The 21391-nt window shown below is 42.6% G+C and overlaps 3 protein-coding genes and 1 long non-coding RNA gene across 6 annotated transcripts; 2 read left to right on the top strand and 2 right to left on the bottom strand.

Moving 5' to 3' along the window:
- Positions 1–593: 593 nt before the first annotated feature.
- On the top strand, positions 594–6020 carry LOC135498151 (juxtaposed with another zinc finger protein 1-like). 2 transcript variants are annotated; one of them, XR_010449012.1, is made up of 7 exons: positions 594–701; positions 1279–1351; positions 1697–1803; positions 1957–2182; positions 2390–2714; positions 2909–4319; positions 4367–6020. XR_010449012.1 is itself a non-coding variant. In XM_064788329.1 (6 exons), exons 1-6 carry the CDS (start codon positions 602–604, stop codon positions 3125–3127), a joined length of 1050 nt encoding a protein of 349 aa, XP_064644399.1. In that variant the 5' UTR covers positions 594–601; the 3' UTR covers positions 3128–6020. The 2 variants fall into 2 exon arrangements, 1 of the variants encoding a protein (XP_064644399.1); XM_064788329.1 differs by having other exon boundaries at positions 2909–6020.
- A 1378-nt stretch (positions 6021–7398) lies between these two features.
- On the bottom strand, positions 7399–12925 carry LOC135497950 (cyclic AMP-dependent transcription factor ATF-2-like). Of its 2 annotated transcripts, none has more exons than XM_064788000.1 (10): positions 12859–12925; positions 12521–12601; positions 11990–12104; positions 11605–11732; positions 10994–11335; positions 10579–10760; positions 10247–10442; positions 9808–10061; positions 9183–9460; positions 7399–8914 (listed from the first exon to the last, which is right to left on the bottom strand). In XM_064788000.1, exons 2-10 carry the CDS (start codon positions 12572–12574, stop codon positions 8646–8648), a joined length of 1818 nt encoding a protein of 605 aa, XP_064644070.1. In that variant the 5' UTR covers positions 12575–12601; positions 12859–12925; the 3' UTR covers positions 7399–8645. The 2 variants fall into 2 exon arrangements, with proteins under 2 accessions (XP_064644070.1, XP_064644071.1); XM_064788001.1 differs by having other exon boundaries at positions 11605–11729.
- An 886-nt stretch (positions 12926–13811) lies between these two features.
- LOC135498325 (sushi, von Willebrand factor type A, EGF and pentraxin domain-containing protein 1-like) lies at positions 13812–16701 on the top strand. Its single transcript, XM_064788580.1, has 7 exons — positions 13812–13942; positions 14182–14364; positions 14880–15050; positions 15347–15523; positions 15780–16106; positions 16507–16663; positions 16695–16701. The coding sequence occupies exons 3-7, from the start codon at positions 14882–14884 to the stop codon at positions 16699–16701; spliced, it is 837 nt and encodes a 278-aa protein (XP_064644650.1). The 5' UTR covers positions 13812–13942; positions 14182–14364; positions 14880–14881.
- An 11-nt stretch (positions 16702–16712) lies between these two features.
- Positions 16713–19498, bottom strand: LOC135497952 (uncharacterized). Its single transcript, XR_010448973.1, has 4 exons — positions 18879–19498; positions 18433–18583; positions 17687–18094; positions 16713–17283 (listed from the first exon to the last, which is right to left on the bottom strand). It is a non-coding gene; the product is annotated as an uncharacterized LOC135497952 (long non-coding RNA).
- Positions 19499–21391: the final 1893 nt, after the last annotated feature.

The following is a 21391-nucleotide window of genomic DNA, read 5'->3' as shown; positions in this document are numbered from 1 at the left end:
CTGATTCTGCAGGATGTTAAATCGGGCATTTTATTTCTTTAAATAAATCATATGCGTCGCATTTGCCTAGCTCTGTTCACCATCCCAAACGGCAATTATTGCCAATTGGGCCGGACAATCACGGAAAACCCCAAATATTATACATTTTTTCCTAAATAATTCTTACAGTGACCATTCTCCCGGGAAACACAGTTGCTTACGCTACTCAAAAATCAAAAAAATCGAGGGTCAACCATTGAACTTTCGAGATATATGTTGAATTTTGCACAAATCAGCGAAAAACGCACCAACTGGCACTGGACGGCATTTCAACACGGGGCCGACGCACATCCCAAGTCCAGTGTACACATACGTCGGCAACAGCAGTATAAATGCGTAGTTTCTTGTTAGCCGCCTATTGAGTTGCGCTATAGATTTCAGAAACTCCAAAAAAGCATGTCTTTGCCAAAACAACCGCTAAATCAACACTGGCATACTGTGAGAACAAAGAAATCTATGATATTTTTAGAAACTATGGGTTGGCCGCGTATGAATACAAAAAACTCCCCAATGAGACCTAAGTTCGGACACTTCCGTCAGAAGCCGAAGTTGGCTCGGGGTAATGGCGGTGTTCCTCCTGAACGTTTGCAAGTTCAGTGGTTGTGGCTTGAATTTTCCGACTTTAGGAGACCTCATCCAACACATCGAGGACACTCACATAGGTATTGACTATCATTCTATCGAACTACAGAATGCAATTTTGCATTGGTGATCTAGTTTGCTTGCATTTTGGCCGCGAAGTGCGTTGTTTACTTTTGTTTAATATGCCGGTAGAGGGCGTGGTTTGAGCAAGTGTATGTGTACAATACATACATATTATGTTAACATTAGTGTACATTTTGACAGTTCTGCCATTGTGTGACCAGCTGGTGATGATTAGATATTACAGTAATAATTGGACACATTCCTTCTTTGCTAGTTATTCAAATTAGCACTCTTTGCCTCAAATCCCTGTGTGTGACTGGACATGGACTGAGCCTGCACCTTGAACAATGAACTGACCTGGTAGTTGGTACATGTCCTTGGACAAAACACTTTGCTTCCCACTTCTCATTATGTTTAGGTGGAATAAGCATCTCTGGTTTAAGCAGATAGGTTCTCTGACATAAATCAACAGGTGTGCAATTGCTGGAGAGGGCCAGGTAAAAATCAAACTAAGTCTCACTCTCAGTTCTGGCATTCTGCCACTCCAGTTGCCCGGGATGTTTCCCCCCTTTAACTCACTTTAAAACTTTGTAGATTCTGATCCAAGAGCTTTAGAGAAGCAGGAACTTCAGCCTCCTCCTTCCTTGCCAATAAGTTACATATTCAAGTAAGTAGTCATTAGAATACAGTGAGTGGTCTAACTGTCTGAATTGAATGTATAACTATAAGTATAAGTAATCCTCCAGCCTAAACTTTTCATAGATTTTCTTCATGGAAAACATCTACATGTATTGCTGTACACTGGGGTGTTAACTGTCACCGTTGAAGTTGCTAGCTAGTACAGTGTTCTTATGATGATAGGAAGACTACATGCTCCAATGGCACTCAGATTTTGAAAGTGCAGCAGGTCGATTTCATCTGAAACTTCCAAGTCCAAAGTACTGGTATCTTGAAAATACCGGTACTCAATTTGCCAGAGTTCCTTATGTATCAATGAACTTGTAAACTTCAGATTTTTCTGTGAAACTGGTAAGAAAGACAACAACAACCTTGACCTTCAGAAGAAGAAACAACGCGCCCAGTCCCCAGTTGTGTCTATTCGGAGCAGTACTCCGACTGGTAAGTCACATCAATATCTGTTCTCAAAATGGCGCTACTCCAACAGCCTGTTGATTAATACTGCTCTGTCACCTTCTTTATGTTGTCATTTTATCTAATTCTGTTTTGGTTTTATCAGAGGCATAAGTAAAGTCAAATCGTTATCGATTACAGGCAGTGAATTCGATGAAGATGACCTCCAAAGTGAAGATGAAGACAGTGACGACTCGTGGACGACGCAGGAGGAATTTTCTTCCGAGCTGATACTTAGCATGATGGGAACGAAAGACGGTGACGGAGAAAAGCCATTTGCTTGTCCGGTTCCAGGGTGTAAGAAACGGTACAAGAATGTGAACGGTATCAAATATCATGCCAGGCATGGTCACAGGAAGGACACGAGGTAATTTTTGTTCACCATCATATGCCCATTCTCACTTTGGAATGGTTGTCACATAACCATGTTATTCAGCTAGGAAAACTGGCAAGGTGGACATTACATATCACTGTACTACTCAGTTAGTGAACTGACACAAATCACCATGATTTATTCCATTGAAAGTAAGAAGTGGATTATAAGGCATCTAATCATCTGAATTCATCTCTTTAGGGTAAAGAAGGCATTCAAATGTAAGTGTGGGAAGAGCTACAAGACAACACAGGGATTGCGCAACCATGCCTTGATGAATCATGGGACTGCCGCAGCTGGGCTAATAGCTAAACCTTCGGCACAGACGATTGCATCCACCATTGCTAACCAAGCTGCTGTGGCGGCCGCCGCTGCGGCTGCTCTTCCACAAGGTCAAGGTCAAGTGGCCATCGGAATTCAGCAGACAGGAATCACGTTGTCGCAGCTTCCTTTAAGTATTACTGCCTCGCATAATATCCCGGTGTCTTTGTCGCAGTCGCTGATGGCAACCGCTTCACAAATACAGGTATGTATTCAAATTAGGAACCCATACTTATTGTTATAGGAATCTAGCACAAATTGGAAAAGAGTGGGAGAAATTCTGGCCTGTGAGAAAAAGATCTCGCCTGAAAGTATTCCATTACCACCAGCTCCACAGTTAAGGACAAAACATTATGGGAAAAGGCCGATTGTTGGTTTACTTTCGATTTGGTATTCCAGGTACCTGTCACAATCACGGAAGACGGCCAAGCCAGACTTCAGGCTCAAGGCAAACCGTTGATGCCTCTCAACATGTCCACAGTGACCACAGCACCCCCCAATGTCACAGTCACCAATACATTGCCAATCGGTGCTATTCCGCAACTAATGACACGAATTCCGGTGACGCAGACAATGGCAGAGCCTGCAGTTTTGGTCGAGATGAACGGAGAGGGTTAACGATGATGCTGTGATGCTTTTCATGCTTTGTTGTTGAGGTGACAGTGAGGTGTTGTGGCTATGAATGAAATACTCTTACAACACATTTTCTAGTCATTTGATATTGACAGCTTTCAATGTGAGAAAAGTGTAGAATATCTTCCTTGCATTTAAATTCTAGTTGCCTTCTCATCATATATCCTTAGTGTTCCAACCCTTTGACTTGGCCAAATATGTTCAGCTAGTAATCCTGCCTCCTGTGAACGCTAGCATTCTACCAGCCTGGTCTTTTGTGAAAACATTGAGAAGTTCTTTATTTCGTAGTTACAAACCAGCTCCATCTATTTTCATTGATCCTCGCAAGATTCAATTAGTTTGTAATACATCTTCATTTGTTACTAAACTTGCATTTAGTTGTTCTGAAAAAATTACATTGAATTCTTGGCTTTTGTGAATCTCGCTGTTAGTTCCTTGAATATTTGAGTTTGATAAATCTCTTTTGTGTAGTCTTGACATTTTTTGGTATTTTATCGCCTATTGGTCAAAATATATAAAGCCTTGTTGTAAGGAGTTGCCATAAGTGTATTAGAATTGTACTGAGAGTTTTATGTACAGCTGTATTTACAGGGTGTCACAAAATTCATAACATGAACAAATTTAGTTTTCTGAGCCCAAAATGATCAACACGTTTTTCTCTCGGCAAATGCATAAAGGGAGCTGGAGATTTGAAATTGTCTGAGCTCCATGACATGGACAAAGGAAATTATGTACAAAGTATCGATGTATTCTGAAAATTGTCAGGTAGTTAAATTTTACAAAAATCAACATTGCTGGGTAATAGGCCCACCGATTGCCTGAAATGGCTGTGTTGTTAGTGTTTTGACATTTTGACCTACTCAGGTGATATGAGTTCTGTAACGTTCTTTCACAACAACATTGCCCTAAAATATCCTACTTCAGAGCCTGTTAGCGGATTGTTTTTAATTTAGACCTATTGTTTTGTCTGTCTGTATTATTCTGATTGGTGCTGTTACATGTATCATTGGCCTTTTGTAAAGATTTAGCACCAGTTCTAGCAACTGTTCAATCATCGAGAAGGTAAATGACCCATTCCAGATTTGACAAGATATCTGGCAATGGAGGCTGATTTACTGGTGTACCAAAAACTTAAACCAAGATTTAACCAAAGTCTTTGCGTGGCAGGGGTTTGAAGGTTTGGTTAACCTAGAGTGGTGTAGGCCTTCACCTACCCTGGCGAAGTGTCAGTTTGTAACAAGCAGTACTTATGCTTACCATTTTGGGTTGAAATGCCGAAGATTTGGTCAAATCTGAGTGAGTTGGTATCGGGGGAAGCGATGTTTGTTATCCATGCTATGTTATAGAAACCGGTAGCTACTTAATGTTATGTTATGTCTGTTGGAGCTTTTTGTGTAGTGTTGTTGGTGCTTTCCATTTACAGTAATCTGCCATTGAGTATCTTCTGCAGTTAAGTTAGGCTTTTAACCACTGGCTCAATTGGAGTCCTCAACTTGCAAATTGTAACTAAAAACTTTTAGTTGGTCGTAGTTGACGTTTTCTGAGACTTCTGCCCTTCTCTTAGTTTGTAATGCGCGTCTCCTTGAAACTTTGAATTGAAAACATGCTCTCACCTTTACAATCTCAACATTAGTGTTGCATTTATAGAACATGAGATATCAGCTTTGTAATATTGTGCAATAGATGTTATTTCTGCATTTATGTAGTTGTGTACATATCGTTGTGCTTGGTTTTGATATGTCGAATTTGCATAAATGAATTTGCATGTACATACACACACAGGATGTCCCAGAAAGTGTCATTCAGTCCCCTTCCCAGGTAAAATACAGATTACTGTAGACTTTGTTGTCTGTTGTGGTTTTGCTGGGCCGCCTGTAATTGTGCTGTTTGTGGTAGCTATGTGATATTATAATAAGTATCTGTATGTGAACATTATGACAAAATCTTCAATTTAGGTGATTAGTTGTATGGGTCACTCTAGATTTGAATTAGTCACTTTTGATTTTGAGATTAGTCAAAAAATTTATTCACTTCAGATTTGTATGGTTAGTCATGATGCATCCAGGGGAAATCATTTTGAAAAATGAGAGCTAAAATCAGAATCTTTGTATTTATTAGCCATGCTGAATGCTTTATTGCCTCTAGGTTCCTGCACCAGTCAAACATTTGGATATGAAATGACTTTTGAGGAACGGCTTAACATGTATGTAGCGAGACTCAATGACGTGTATGGCAAGACCTTCTTCATGGTCAGATCTTGTAAACTGAGGTAATGTCTTGTGGCTTCGATGATCAATGTTTTATTGTGATATTGTATAGAATGTGTGAAGTAATAGCAGACTGGCTATTCAAGATTTGTGTGAGCATTTTCAAGACTGATGAACAAAGATTTAAAGTTTCCATAACTGAAAGAGCATCCAACTTAAAGAGGTGAAGGTCGTTATTTGGAGGCTCGGCCATCGCTACTGATCACATAAGACCTGTGTTTGTACTTGTATGTATATTTGGCCAGTTCACAGTGCAGATTCAGTATAGATTGGCCCATTTCAGTATGATTGAATACACTCTTTCCGAGGCTTGAAATGTTTGCACAAATCTTCTGGTAGCTGCCATGTCGTATACTCTTGTACATATCTGTATATCTATTTATATCCTAATTTATTTTTGTGCCATTTCTCCTGTAAACGATGGTGGAATTCTTGTCATCCCTCAGTGTATGTAAACAAATCTGCTGTAAAATTTCCCAGTTTATGGGATGCAACCTTGTCCTTGTAAACTGAGTAGGAAAGTGTGTAGGAACGAGGTTGATATTGCGTGTTGATGTTGATAAGTCTGTTAAAGATGTGTATCTGTATCTGTGCTATTAAACTCAAGTCATTTGCAGAAATTTTGTTGTTCTTTTTAGCTTCCTAGATTGTAGTCCATTATCTAATGTGTCCAGCCTGTCAGGTAGTCTTGGGGACAGCACCTGCCAGTCTGACGAGAAGAGTTTTACACAACGTCCTGACTGATGAACCTACAAGAATCCCATGACGTCATACATAAGTCCAAATCGGTCAAAATCCAACTCCGAATTGATCTCGTGCCATTCACTGGTGGTTGTAGAGACCGACATGGTTGTGACTGGTTGACACAAGTCCTGTCCTACATACGTGATAATGGGTGATATGAATAAAGGCTAGCAAATGCTTTTACTTCAATTTTGTACAGAAAGGCCAAGTGTAAATGTACATGGAGTTTTAGATAAAAGCATTTACTAGTCTTTATTCATATCACCCAATATGACAAGTAATGGTCATGGGGTCCATGGAAGTGTGCTGGGTGTGAAAGGATCACTTTGACTATAGCCCCTTTACCAGTGCTTCCTCTGCGGTGTTCAACATTTGTCTATCAGACTCCCACTTCCTTGCGCAGCCACAGAGGCTCCAGGATAGTTCATCCAATGATCCCCACAAGTTGGTCTTTACTAATACATTTTGTCATTATTGTATGCAGGGTTGACACTGTGAATTTTTTCCTCCTAGCCACTTTTTACTAGCCAAGTGGCTGTCACTTTTAGCCATATTGAGTCAGCTCTAGCCATTGCCGATCGTCTGTCCATCTTGGGGCCGACCCAGCCCACAGTAACATGTGCGAGAATGGCAGCCCGCCAGTACTGAGACTAGCAAATCAACGAACGATTCGAGGAACACGTGACCGGAGACTCCAATGGCAACGAAGCGAGCGGGAAACAAGCCGATAATGTATGCGTAAGGCGACCAGCAGCGCCACCAAAATAACGCTAGCGGCAACGGGTAGAACTACAATGCATACGATCGCAACCATGTGCGATAGCGCGGCCGCCCGCAAATATGATAAAGTTTGACTGACTAACGATCGTTCCTTGGTGCATTTGGTGTGGAAGTGGATCTTTTTGATAGACTTTGATCAATTTTCGCACAACTCTCTCGCCAAATCATGGCAATTCAAATTGAATTCGCAAAATTCTTATCCAGACATAATCGCCACTCATGTGCAGCATTCGCAAGTGGCGAAAATGCGAACAGGCGCGCCAACCCTGGTATGCGCCCTCTGGCCACGTTTCATGTAGCCACGCCTTTCGACACTTGGCCAAGAGGTCGAGGAAAATCTTGCAGAATGTGTGCTGGAGTTTGGATGGCACACCCTCACTGGCAGAATGCTGTGTCCACTACGTCATGTCCCTTTCACTAGTAATAGCTACATGTACCAACAAGACAAGTCTTTGATAACCAATTCTTTATTTACGATTCCAAAAAGTCGTAAAGAACGAACAGAGCGTACATGTACACAACGTGATTGATAATATCTCAATAAAACAACATTACCCTCCTCTCGGCAGGGAGTATAACAGCAGATGTCAAGGCAGAATATGGGCAGAGAGAGTTACCCTATCAGTGCAGGCTCGACTTCTTGTTCCTCATGTGACAGGCAGAGCCAGTCATCGGACAACAGGTTCCACCCAGGAGTGATGGTGTGACAGTGTCAAATAATATACATCGCCAAACCAGGATGAGAATAAACAATAGTTCTTCAATCCAACATTTCACAATTTCACTACTGCCTTCAAACTCAGTCTGCTATACTCCACAAAACAGAGAATACTTTGAGATATACGAACAAGATTTAAATAGTATCATACATATTTCTATGAATGTACATCAATTCTATACTGTCAATATCTGTACATCAACATGTGTACACAAGAACATACAAATCCTCTGAAGTATGTACATGTATGGTTTACATCATTTAAAGGAAGAGTTGCTCGAAATAGTACCAGGCCTGCACCTATATATTACAGAATACCTGTGGCATCAGCCTACAGATATTATACATGTATACAAATGAGACTTTAAGTCAAGTTTAGCATACAACATCAAGGACATCCCGACATGTCTACCTTCCCTAATGAGCTAGTGACCATTGAATCCGCTAGAAACTAGGCCTGCCTAATTTTGGCAACAAATCACCACTTTCAACCTCAATCTTGTCCAAAGCCGAGCAGGCCACAACACCATGTTGCAAAATAAGCGACAGAAAGGTTTAGGGTTTTGTGAAGCTAAAAACTTATCACTAAATCTGAATGATACCTTGCACCAGATTCTTAATTAGGTGAGCATATATTACAAACATATACACTACACATAACACTTCATAAAGCCTTTGAGATTAAAACATCTAATATTATTGAAACAAAATTTACAGATAGACATTTTTACAAAAATAACATAACTGTAAAATAAAGATGACATGAAATAAGTCATAGCGGTCACCTTTTGCATTGATGCTCCGATCTCTGACGGCATGGGCGAAAGCCGAGCGCCCAGGGAACTCCACGCCACATCATAAGACTTGCAAGCAAATGAGAATAAGCTGAGCACAGCCCTTTAAAATATCTGCCATTTCTGTCCAAAAATAAACATCAAAAGCCAGGCTAAAAAACCCAAAACAAAACAGAGACCCCAAGCCTCTGTTACTAACATCAAGACTGTCCATTTGTAGGCTGATTTGTCACAATTATATATGTCTGATTAACACCCCCGGCAACCGTAGCCGGGGCAACGGTTGCCAAGGGAACTGCAGTTGATGCAGAAGCGATAGGTATATTGTTCTGAGAAAGGAAAGTGCTGATTGGCACTGCTTTGTTCTGTATTTGTTTCAATGCAGTTGTTGCTGTAGAAACAGTATTCACCACGGTTATTCCAGCCGATGCTGGTGAACTGGCAGCGTCCATTTCTTCAGGAGTCGAGACTGAAATATAATTGAAAGATAGCTGAATTCAAAAGGAAGAATTCAATGAACATGTCTGCGAAGAAAAATTAAATGCTAATTAAAAGAGAGACAGGTTTCTCATTTTGCCATATTGGATACTTTTTGGCTTGTGGTTCTCATGAAGGTAATTTGAAGGCCCTACTTTAGAAAGATCAAGATTTGTTGGCTCAGAAGAACTGGAGACTAACAGTAACATATTTTGCTAATTTGCTCCAAGGCAGATACCAATTCTGCCAACAACACCTACCTAGATTTAACTGGCCCTGTTGAGCCTGCTGCTGTAGTGTCACAGGACAATTCTTATGGGCAAGTAACAGGCTTTTAAGTTGAGCGATCTCTGTCCTCAGCGATGTAATTTCACTAGTCAGTCTCTGATTTACTCCTGCCAAATCGTCTGATTTCTTTTCGAGGCCGTTTATCCATGCTTTCCGCTTGTAGCGACACCTGGCGGCTGCAGCACGATTCCTTTCGAGAAACTTCCTGCGTCTTTCGTCAGGATCTCCTTCTTCCAGCCTTGATCGCTTGCTACGTGTACAATGGAGAGAAAACAGATCTTGTTGATAAACAAATGTTTGGCATGAGATTGCAATTTGGAATCAATAGCTAGTCCAGAGCTTTCACACTTATCGGCAAAGAAGTAAGGAGTGGTGACTAACTGGAAATCATCTTGTCACTTCATTTCTACAAGGCTAATCAGAAGTACTTATCTTCCTCATCCTGGAAGACAAAGAATCCTCACCTTATCTGAAATTACATTTCCTTACATGTGAACTTGTCTGCTTCAAATGGATCACTGGGAAGCGAGACGATTGACCACAGAGTCATGTTTTGGACCGGTGCACCACAATTACAGAAATATTCATCAGCCTTACCTTGGAACAGTCGATGAATCTGGATCGCAAAAACTGTAATCAGACTCGGCCGGCGATACCACATCTATCCTCGGGATGGCCGACGCCACGATGGTTGGAATCGTCGTCGGTGGTGTCTCGGGGCTCGATACCGACATCGAATCCATGTAGTTTTGCTCCATCGATGTCACCCTCTCAACAGCTTCTGTCATAACCATCATGTTACTGTTCATGATGTTCTGTGGATTGTTCTGAGAGAGCGCAGCCTTTAATTTCTGGAGTAATCAGATGTAAAAACATTTCAAATGGCATGAGAAAATTGGAACGTGAATCACAAAGAGCCCGATAGGTTTGAACACCGTAGACAGATTTGACAACTGTTAACACTTTGAGATAGTTTCTGCGTCTCAACTGGAAAACTCATGAGTTCAGTGCACTTTCTTAATGATAATAAACATACCTGTTTTGTAAGGGCAGATGAGCTGGTTGCTGTGGTAACTGTTACAAGAGATTCCGGTGCACTACTATTCGGAACAACCTGTGACGTCTGTGGTGCAATGGCTGCTGGGATACTGACGGGTATCGTCTGCCCATTGGGCAACTGAATGAACATTTGCACCGTGGCAACTTGACCTCCTTTAAGGATTTGTGGTGACCTGAAAAATAATATGATTTCTTTATATGCTTTCCAAAAGGGAAACGGTGAGTAATAGCTCCCGAGATTTCCTGAATTACGACAATTAAATCAAGTCAACAGAATCTAAACTTTCTTGAACAAATGCAAGTACTCACAATGTAGCCATAGGATTAGGAACAGGAATCCCTGTTGTTGCTGCTCCTTGGGTCGCTGAGGTGACATGTGACGTCACTACAGGTTGCATCGTGGGATCAGGGGCGACACCACTAGCAAACAGCTCAATCTCCTGTTGGGGTGAAGGGGTGGTCTCAACTGGTTGAGAAGTTGTCACTGGGGACTAAAAAGAAGATCAAAACATTTGGTATCATGAAGTCTAAAGGGGAAAGTAGTCAGTAAAAGTATTTTTCAACTTTGAAACAAAGGATTCTACACTGAAATTATCAGCAACATACTTGCAAAGCCATATTTTTGGGTACATATGCCTGTCCGACAGGCGAGGGGTAGGCGAAGCTGACCTTGAGGGGAACTCTTGATGTAGAGGATAAAATAGCCAAGAGGCTCTATACATACCGACTGAGACATCTCATTAGGTTCCTGTTTGATTCTGACAGCCTCGTTAGCAGTCGTCGTTGTCATGGTTGAGACGACCTCTACTGGTGGAACTGGTGTAGTTGCTTCCGTAAATGGGATGGTTATGATATTATCCGCGGAGAGTTCAGGTATGTCATGACTCTCAACACGTGATAGGGGTCGAAGAAGCACCGGTGTTGGCGTGTCCAAGACGTGTGTTGGCGTGTCTAGAGCCAGGGTTTGCCCTGGCATGCTGATGACTTTGGAAATGCTGTGCAAGAGGGCAGAGGTTGGAGTATCCAGAGCCTGTGGGGTGTCCAGGGTGGGACCAGGTATAGGTGGCTGAAAAAAGGACCACAAGTCATATTGTATTGAAGTTTTCTTTCCACCTTGGTCACTGAGTAACTATATTCATATATGTCATGTACCAGTACCCTTACTCCAATCACAAGGAGTAGTTTTTTATATAAAATCAACAGACTTGTCGGTCTGAGCTCAGCCATGTCAATCATTATCCCTTCTCTAAAATGTCTTGCTAAAAAGGATTAGTTTCTACTCTGGAGCGAGCTGGGTACCATTTTGGATTATTTCATTTGACAAATCTTACTCACCAAACCTGTGGAGAGGCCATCTGAGGCCTTCTTGAATGCCTCTTCAAAGGGGTTCTTGCTGAGTTCATGGAAGAGTCCTATCTCATCACAGTTCCTAAGGAACTTGGTTGGTGTCGGAGTTTGATCTGCTGCGAGAGATTAACTTTGGTAAGGACTTATTAAATTGTTCTGTACTTCATCTTAACGATCTTGAAGCTTTAAAGATTAAAGTTCAAGCAATTTTAATGTGATCACTGATGGCTGAAGATTGGCCTCAATGAAGAGATTCCTTCCACTTGGGATTGATCAGAAAAATATGAGATCGGTAGTCTAGGTCATCTTTATACTATCAGTTTTTCACTTCAGCATCTCTGCTCTCACCGAGGCACCAAACCTGGATTCTTACCCACAAAGAGACTGCTGTGGGCTGCAACAGACTTCGCACTTGAGGAGGAGTTAAGAGCCAGGGACATCTCATGTTTACGCTTATGGACTGTGAGATGGTCCTCATTGGTAAACCTCTGCAAAATGAAGGAAAAAATATCTTTTTATAATCCTTCATTCAATACAAAAGAAGGCTGACAGTAATGTAGTTTCTACATGTACATTGAAGCAGTGATCAGTCCAGTTGCCACGGAGCTGGGAGCTCTAGTCACCAATTCAGGTACAACAGAACCAGCCCATGAACCGTCCGGTCCAGCACCAGTAACCAGTCCAGTCTCCACAAATCTGGCAGCCAACAAGCTATGTATACATGTATAGCCCATGGCAAAGGCCCAGAAAGTCAAACCGAAATACCAGCCAGAGTAGGACTAGGAGAGGAATAGGCAGGCTGCTCTCACTCCCAGCCCCAGCCCTCACTCAGTCACTGCATCTGCACTGCTCAGCAGTCACTTTCAGTTTCACTCAGCCTTCAGTTCAGTTCTGCAGGACTTACCATCCCACATCCCGGGGCATTACAAGCAAATGGCTTGTCATCGTCTGGCGACATATAACCAATGGATGACCGCAGGATCACCTGCAAGACAAAAACGGAAATGTCAACTCTGACGTGTGTATGTAGCCTGTGTACTGTTGTACATTGATGTACACAAACCATTTTGTTTCTTTTCCGAGGTTGCAAACAGGGTAGATTATTAGACGATCAAAACATTTCAAGGTCACCATACTTGATCATTATAATCTTTGGAATATAATTGATATGTCAGCAATGGTAAAGTTATAAAAATCCGTCAGAACCGCTCAAAATCGGTCACTTTGTACGAAGTGACATACCCAAAATTTTCTTTTCCTTCTTGCAGAATATGGCGGCGTTAGTGTAACCCAAGAGGCCAGATGGCGCTTGAATCGCTTCAATTAAAGGAGGAGTCGCATTACAACAAATTACTCGCAAATTACCCGTTTTGCGGGCAAGTTGAGATCGGCAAATCTTTTCTTTAGAAGTAACTGAAGAAGCCATGTGGATATGGATTGATCAGTCAGTAATGTTATAGTTAATGTACGGCCTGAGATCTGTTGTTAGCGAAGTAATGATAAAAGAATGTATAAACGGTACCTAAGAGATAAAGCAAATACGAATTTACATAAAACAACGAAACCGTTTCAAGGAATATTGGACACCGTTTTTTATGAGAGTAGTGGCAAGATAGGATTGTTGAAAGTCTTGCATGTTGATATACATCACTGATTTCCAAGAGAGGAGCAGATTTTCGTAAAATTGACCGTAACCACTGGCTCAGAGTCATCGGCCGATTTTTTGTGAGGGAACTGTCTTCATGTTTATAATTTTGGGCACCGTTTGTTGGGTCCTTATTCAGGTGAGCTATATTTATATTTAGAATTGAAAACGTGCGAAACCCCTTACCCCCCCCCCAAAAAAAATATAGAGGTCTTCGAGACGAGGGGTGATATACTGGTCTTCATTAGTTAGCTATCACGCAATGAGGACATCCTAGGATATATGCTATTTCCCACGAAGCTGATGACTCTCTGTAAAGTGTTCGAGACGGCTCCTTGCCGAGGAGCCTACCGTAACATGCACATGTTCGGGAACGAGCCTATATAACTACATTATATCCTTCGTTGCAGGTACCCGCTGATTTGGCGAAGCCGCATCAAGCATCTGACCTCGATGACCTTGACAGCCTTGACCTTGATGGATTAGAAGGTCAAGATAAAGCATCCAACGTCACATGTCATCCGGTGAATGTGACGAATGCCGTCCCGAAGCTGAAAGAGAGCCTGGTGGGAGATGTGACGGTCTGGGATTGTCTCTATGGGTATAGACAGGTTGGCGGCAGTGACGCGAGAGTCTGTAACAAAGATGGATCCTGGTCGGGAAAAGACATCGTCTGTAGCCGTACGTATATGTTTCGTCAGTTTTGCATCCAAGGAATTAGTCCTACCCTCAAAAACGTATGAGTGTATAGGCGAAAGGCATGAGACCTCTATCACTCCGGGTCACTTTGAGGGTGTGTGTGTGGTACATTTTATGGGGACAATACGCCGACCAAAATCGGGAAATGTGAAATTAGCCGATGTATCGTATGCCATTTGTGCACGGATCAACTGGTTGATTATATTTTATTTCAACAACAGGTGTTGTCTGCCCAACTCCACCGGACATCGCCGCTTCATCTCTTGTCGAAGCAAACACTCAGAACTTCACAGAGGGCGACGTAGTCACATACAAGTGTAGACAATACTTTCGTCCTCGCGGGAATAATTCAGTAAAGTGTCTCAACAACGCCACTTGGTCCAGAACAGACTTCCGTTGTGATGGTAAGCACATAATGGACATCTTTGCGACGGCTGGCGACCCAAAGTTTGACCAATCAGTTAGAGGCACATCCTGTCAGGGCTACACTCCGGACGCATTGGACCGGCGTCGTCCTGTCGCCAATTAGAATGACGCAATGGACTGCCCTAGGAGTCTAGTCAGGACTGGAAGACGGCAGAAGGTCGTAGTCCTGGCGACTGGCCCCCAAGGCTATAAAGGACGGGAGGGTTCCTTATGTGAAAGGTACATTATGCTGACCGGACTTTTACTGTAGGGCTGACATGCATACATCTTGGCGATTGGATTTGGTGGACGGCAGATATTGTTGCTAAAGGGTGCATCCTGTCGACAGGATCTCGAGTTGGATGGAAGACGGTCCTGGGTGGACGGAAGAGTGTTGTATCCCCGCTAGCGATAGGACAGTCTTTAATATGTCCAAGCACGGTTGGCAGACGCTATAAGCGTTTGGCTCTTTATCAAATAACCATTATTTATTTCATGGCCTTTCTTCTTTCAGAGATGAAGTGTCCGGACCATCCTTACGTGCCCAACACGGAGAGGACGGGGAGTGCCGTCGCAATAGGCTCATTTGCCGATTACGCATGCGTCGAGGGATATCACCAGGCGACTCTGCAGTTGACATGCCAAGAGGACGAGACGTGGTCAAAGCATAACTTCACCTGTATAAGTAAGTATATGTCGGCGAGGAGCCGTCGCGACTTTCAAGGCGGTCGCACCTATGTGCACAATGTACATCACATTGCATTGCTGAAAACTCATGACGACACTTGACCAGTTTACAGTAAATAGTAGGCCTGGCCAGCTGGATATATAAATTATATTGCCTGTCTTTCACATCGAACGCTACGTTTTTCCATCTAAAACTGTACGTGTCTACGGGTCAAACATTTACAAGATTTCTGACCAAAGAAGTGAAGAGTACTAAAGTGACATTACTCTAGTCATATCTTATATTTGATCTAGAGGAAGGATGCCGAGCACCTCCTACAGAACCGCACGCATCTGTCTCTGGAGGTGGTGGTGCAATCGGGACGGAGCATAAATATTCATGCGATGCGGGTTTCTGGATATCTGGGGAAAGAACCTCCATAGTCTGTCAGGAGAATGAGACGTGGTCCAAGGCCAAATTCAAGTGTAAAGGTGAGTATCGCTGATGTTGATAATTTCTGCAAGTGATCATGACTGTCACATTCATCTCAGAATGGCGCAGTTCAGACAGATGTGTGATCTTGAGAGGCGTCGCCCGAAATTTGGCAATACATATGTACATTAAATTGACTGTAAAATTGGTCGAGAACCGTCGTGAGAAGAAATTTAATCTCATTTTGCCACGTCTGAGGTTATCATACGATCGGTCAACACATTTGTTTATGGATAATCTTTCCTTTTCGAACAGCGCTGATTGACTGTCCGCAGCCTACTCCGATTCAATTCGCCACGTGGATAGTGCCTGGCACCCTCAAGGCGGAAGAGAAGAAATTGACGAGATTCAAACCCAAGACGCGGGTCGAATATCGCTGCAAATGGCAGCCGAAACCGGGCGAACTTAGTGGCGGAGGGCGGGACTATGGCGAAGAGGACTGGGACAGACAGTCGGACACAGGGGGACAGTTGTGGACGGCCAGCCGAACATGTCAGAAGGATGGGAAGTGGACAGCTGTGAGCCGCGACCTGAAGTGCTGGCCACCGGCAAAGAAATCTACCGTCTTGAAATATAAGAAAGGCATGTTAGATTTCCTTACACGCGTCAGCGTTAACGTAATTATCTCTTGGCCTCTCTATTTTGATCAGCCTGAACCTCAGACCAACACTCGGCACTATACGACCGAGCTTATGTAACGTGTGCGAGGGGAGGAGGATACGACTCTGGATTGCGTTTGTCAGGGCTAGTGATCGACCCCACTCTGATTCAAACCAAACCGAGGCTGGGGTAACAGGCAAAGAGAATCGCCAGCGGTTTCATCAAAGCTGAACAGGCTGCGGTACTATACGTTTATCAGTCTATTAATGTTGGCTGCGGTTCCGGGTCTTATAAGATGATTCAGGCCTTGCCAGTATGATTTGATTCTGTTTGCTCAGTGGTAATGTTGATGAAGTTTGCTCATCTCATCTTATGATTTTAGGTTACGTTCGTCGTTTTGGCGACTGTACCGGAAGAGACCTCAAGCGCATCTATTTGGAATCACACGACAGGAGGAGATCAGACAAATGTTTCGTCGAATGCAGCCGAATGACCGAATGTAGGAGCTTCCTGTTTGTTGTCATGACGAAATACGGGACGTACTGCATATTCAAAGATTCTTCTTGTAAGAAACTGATCAACATTGGCTGGAGAGTTTACTATCTTTACACCAAGAGTCAATTCGTTGGGACAAACGACACAGTATACGGGGAAGACTACAGTGAATACCCAGGCGCGTGACAATCACGTGATTCATGATTCGTGGATAGCGCATCTTGACCACCAAAGTTTTTGCATCTCATTAAGACATAAAGGGAGTATAAGACCATGAGGTTCAGGATGCGGAAGCTCTCTGGTAATGCCTCTCTGGTACACTGGTCTGCCGGGAAACTTTTTTTCAGAGAAATGTGGCATGAATCAACGATACAACTTGAAAAATGATAAAAAGTAATGAGACCCAATTGACACATTTATGGTATAATGATATAATTTGGAAAATATAAAAATGTTTGTAAAATCGGAAGACATGGAATGATTCTCGATCCTTTCTTCTTTACATCATCGCCAGAAACTCCTGTGGCTTGCCGCCGGTCTATTTCTCGCTGCGTCGGTTTTCCGAATGTCTTTTTAGAACATGGTTTACCACTGCTCCCATAACCATAGCGCCAGTGAGTATTTGTAAAACATTAAGGAAGAACGGGTATATGAAAAACAACACCTGGAACGACACGAAGAATATATCTGAGATGAAGATGAAGGGTCAAAAACGCTTTCGGACCCGAAAAAACCTAGAGGATTAATCTCTCGACGAAAAGAAAAGTTAAAAACAGATTAAGTATCATGCGCCGAAGCTAAGCCTGACAGCGAAGTATGTGATGACGTCAGCACCTACATTGTTTAAAGCTGAACTGCCTTTTTATTCTCTGTAGAGATGGTTTCGAGATAGCGATATACATGTACTTCGACTGTCACTTCGCGTTATTAGCGTGATGGTAATCAAGTAAGAAGAGTGCCACATTTTTCGGGTGGCAGGAAACTGTAAATACCAGGGAAGCACCATGCAAAGACCAAAAGACCACGCAAAAAGATGACGGGAATTAGAAACAGGTTGAAATACTTACGAACTCCGGGTATGAGAAAAGTAATCGCACTAACATATATCTCGGAGTGTAATTAAACAAGCTTTGTAATCCATAGATAAAATTGATCAACATTGTCCCGAATATGAGCAGACGATTGTTTGTTATCATTTCTGACCACAGGGTGGCGCTGAAAGAATGCCCGTTTCCGGTGTGAGAATATTTGTGAACGTCATGATTCGCATTGGAAAAGTTTAGCACCGCTTGGTCCATTGATTGTGAACAATCCTGCCATGAGTTTCCGGCCTCAAGTGATTCCACTAAATTATACTTTTCTTGGAGTTGCAACTTTTCCGCTGCAGCGCCACGTTTCACCGTATTATTTTTGCCGCCATCATTTGAGTCGTGGTGTTTAACAATAATTGTCAACAATATAGCAGTTATGAGAAACTGAAATGAAGAGGGTGAAATAATTATTCTTCGGGTAGAGAATACTTTTTACTATCGATCGAGTGTTCCTGTGGTGTCAACAAGTGTACTCGGTGGACAAGTGAATCCTGTCAACAACAGGCTTTCTTTTCTTATTCCCGCAGAATTTATGATCAGTGAACTCTGTTCCCAGAAGGCCTATATATAGGGCTGGTTTCTCATTATCAGCAGCAGAGGCCTTGAAAACAAATGAATTGAGGAGCCACGAGACCGTCTTTTCTATTCAGACAGATCTATAGGAAACAAGTGAACCCTTTCGCCAAGATGCTTTTAGTTCTTCTTATTCATCGTGATCTTACCGCATTTGCTAGAAGACCGACGGCGTCCCTATAATGATCAAAGATCGGTTCGCTTTCGAAGCAGGTGATTCCATAGATATAAACAATGAGACAAATGCATCCATTGGCCAGGTAGATGCAATACACTTGTTGGAGCAGCGCCATCTTTCAACTAAATGAGAAGTAATGTGGAAACCGGTGTAGAAATGAATGTGTATTTGGGTATGGACGTGCATTGCCTAATGTGCATGTTTTTTTCTGTTTGTTTCAAATTTGATTTGTTCACTAACAAATCAAAATGACGAAAATACGCATAGTTTGATATCGATGAACTCTTCTCGCGCTGATTCTTTGATAAAGCAGGTTAATCACAGATATCATCAGATATCATCATTTGAGACTATGTTTAAGAAAGGGAAATGAAGCTACCCCGTCACCACTTTTGAGTTGGTTATAAAATAACTCACCTTTAAATGCAGCGAATCTGAGAGAGGACTGTACACTGCCTAGGCCTACACTGTAATGATGTTGACAGACCTCTCTTCTCTCATAGGCCTTGCTATTGTTCATGCTCGCTGAATAAGCCTATTGGAAAATATGTTCCATTCGCAAGAGATATTGGCGTATTCAAACTCACTCAACTGTCTAATAGATTTGATGACATTCAATAGGAATATATTGTATTCAGCTTTGCCGCAGATATCGTTATGCGTGAAATATCGCATGGTTTGGAGAGCATCCAGGTCAAAGAGATTTAAGCTGTATCAAAAATATTCAACATGCCAGTGAGACGGAAAAAATGGCATCTGGAGACCAGGCATTTTTACTCCTTCTTCATATACCAAAAATATAGACAGGCGGAGAATATTGAAAACCACTGTCACAGATTGAGATGATCCTTCAAGTAGATGCAGTACTTGCTAAAGTAGAAGATTATGCTTGTTTTCGCATGAATAATGAGCTTTCACTGCAAATGCTTTGCTAAAAATTTTCAAGCAAATTCTTAGGTCTTTAATTATGAATGGTCTGCGCTGGTGATGTATAATTTCATCTTGTGGTTTTGGTATTGTTAGAAGGGTGTCAAGCATCCTTAACTTCAGGGCTTTTCACTTGGCACTTATGACCAAGTTTTTTGAATTACATGTATGTGTGTGGGAGAGGAGCACACGACTGACCCTGGTATTCGAGGATAGGAGGTCAAGTGGTCTCCTGATGAAAAGATGTTGGCGAAAGTGCTAGTGTTCTGTCCTCGTTGACACACTCTCTGGCGTCATCATCATCCGACCCATCTGTCCATGCTGTGGGAGAGCACCAAGATTACTTTGATAGAAAAATTTGTCCTCCACCTCGCCAGATCGAACCTGAGTTCTCTCAGATTATGAATTTGATCTTTCGTGCTCAAGGACCCATCTCGAGTGTCCTCTAGGACTGACCCATCTCGACTCTAGTGTCCTCCGGATAAATTGTAAAATGCTATGACCTCCGCTACACGTGGCCTCATTAAATCGATGCAGCGAATGATATGTATATGCACGACATGGCAAATACAATTTTCGTGACCAAAACGCATAAAATCAGCCATTCGGAAGATGACAAAACCTTTTACTTCAACTTTCTAGTCACCTCATGAGCAACCTTGAAAAATCGAAGTATTTCCTATCAAGCCGTTAAAAACTGTCTCATGTTGAGGGACGAGGCCGGTCCACTGCGTCCGGAGTGTAATTCTCTCCGAAGCCTACAGGCTTTACCCGTTACTCCTAAATTGAATATCAAATAGAAGTTGTATGATGAGCTCTTATGATGATCACGAACGCCGTGCACATGTCGTTTGCTTGTAAGTGCCATTGTTGACGCCGTGAGAACCAATGGCGGCAGCTTGGCTTCGGACAATGTCCTAGATTGATCTTGGAACAATGCGGTGGCGACTGTTTGTCATTGGTGATAATCACCTACAGATATACCAAGTCACGCAACTCATTCAAAGGCAGATGAAAGATTTTGTAAATCGCCAAACGGAATCGTTGTGTCGAAATGTACGGCGGGCGATGCCTACGCAACCAGGATATCGAATGGAATTTGCTATACGTCCACTGTCATCGTGTAAGAGAGATGAGACAAGTCACAACCAAGCATAATCGGGCTAGATAGCTCCACCCTTCTCCTGCACCAAACATGTGAGATTAATGAGAAAGTCACAATCAGACCAAATGGGACTGTAATGTGTGGGCAGACATTATAGGCCTACTTGCTGTTGATATTCGGTATCGATTTATAATCTTGTTTGTTTTGGTATTATTGAGTCAGCTGCTCACTTCTCGCACATTTGACTGAGAACCGATCGAAAGAACAGTTATTTCATACACATGTCAGGGTTGGCTCTAGCCTTTCAATGTTTTCCTCCTAGCCACTTAGCCAAGTGGCTGTTACTTTTAGCCATATTGAGTCAGCTCTAGCCATTGCCGATCGTTTGTCCATCTTGGGGCCGACCCAGCCCACAGTAACATGTGCGAGAATGGCAGCCCGCCAGTACTGAGACTAGCAAATCAACGAACGATTCGAGGAACACGTGACCGGAGACTCCATGGCAACGAAGCGAGCGGGAAACTAGCCGATAATGTATGCACCAAAATCACTGTTGCGGCAACGGGTAGAACTACAATGCAGATGATAGCAACCACGTGTGATAGATAGCGCGGTAGCCCGCAAATGATAAAGTTTGACTGACTAAAGATCGTTCCTTGGTGCATTTGGTGTGGAAGTTGATCTTTCTGATAGAATTTGACCAATTTTCGCACAACACTATTACTTTCACGCCAAATCATGGCAATTCAAATTGAATTCGCAAAAAATTTAGCCAGACATTGTTTTGATTACTACACTCCGGACGCAGTGGACCGGCCTCTTTCTACCCTAACATACAGAATGATAGAGAATGTATAGGATGACGAACTAGACTGTCCCGGGAGTTTACTGAATTCGC

Source organism: Lineus longissimus, chromosome 13 (assembly GCF_910592395.1).
Source record: "Lineus longissimus chromosome 13, tnLinLong1.2, whole genome shotgun sequence".
Taxonomy (NCBI): domain Eukaryota; kingdom Metazoa; phylum Nemertea; class Pilidiophora; order Heteronemertea; family Lineidae; genus Lineus; species Lineus longissimus.
The sequence above is the reverse complement of the archived record's forward strand: the minus strand, read 5'-3'. Positions and strand labels throughout refer to the sequence as shown.

What these genes read in the sequence shown, in the direction of transcription:
- LOC135498325 (XM_064788580.1), top strand. Translation starts at nt 14,882, where the DNA reads ATGAAGTGTCCGGACCATCCTTACGTGCCCAACACGGAGAGGACGGGG. An exon ending in GGCCAAATTCAAGTGTAAAG is followed by an intron (nt 15,524 to 15,779) that starts GTGAGTATCGCT and finishes CTTTTCGAACAG; the next exon opens with CGCTGATTGACTGTCCGCAG. An exon ending in CGTCTTGAAATATAAGAAAG is followed by an intron (nt 16,107 to 16,506) that starts GCATGTTAGATT and finishes TTATGATTTTAG; the next exon opens with GTTACGTTCGTCGTTTTGGC.
- LOC135497950 (XM_064788000.1), bottom strand. Translation starts at nt 12,574, where the DNA reads ATGTCGCCAGACGATGACAAGCCATTTGCTTGTAATGCCCCGGGATGT. An exon ending in ATGCCCCGGGATGTGGGATG is followed by an intron (nt 12,105 to 12,520) that starts GTAAGTCCTGCA and finishes TTCATTTTGCAG; the next exon opens with AGGTTTACCAATGAGGACCA. An exon ending in CCTAATCCTATGGCTACATT is followed by an intron (nt 10,443 to 10,578) that starts GTGAGTACTTGC and finishes ATTATTTTTCAG; the next exon opens with GTCACCACAAATCCTTAAAG.
- LOC135498151 (XM_064788329.1), top strand. Translation starts at nt 602, where the DNA reads ATGGCGGTGTTCCTCCTGAACGTTTGCAAGTTCAGTGGTTGTGGCTTG. An exon ending in CCAATAAGTTACATATTCAA is followed by an intron (nt 1,352 to 1,696) that starts GTAAGTAGTCAT and finishes TGTAAACTTCAG; the next exon opens with ATTTTTCTGTGAAACTGGTA. An exon ending in TCGGAGCAGTACTCCGACTG is followed by an intron (nt 1,804 to 1,956) that starts GTAAGTCACATC and finishes TATCGATTACAG; the next exon opens with GCAGTGAATTCGATGAAGAT.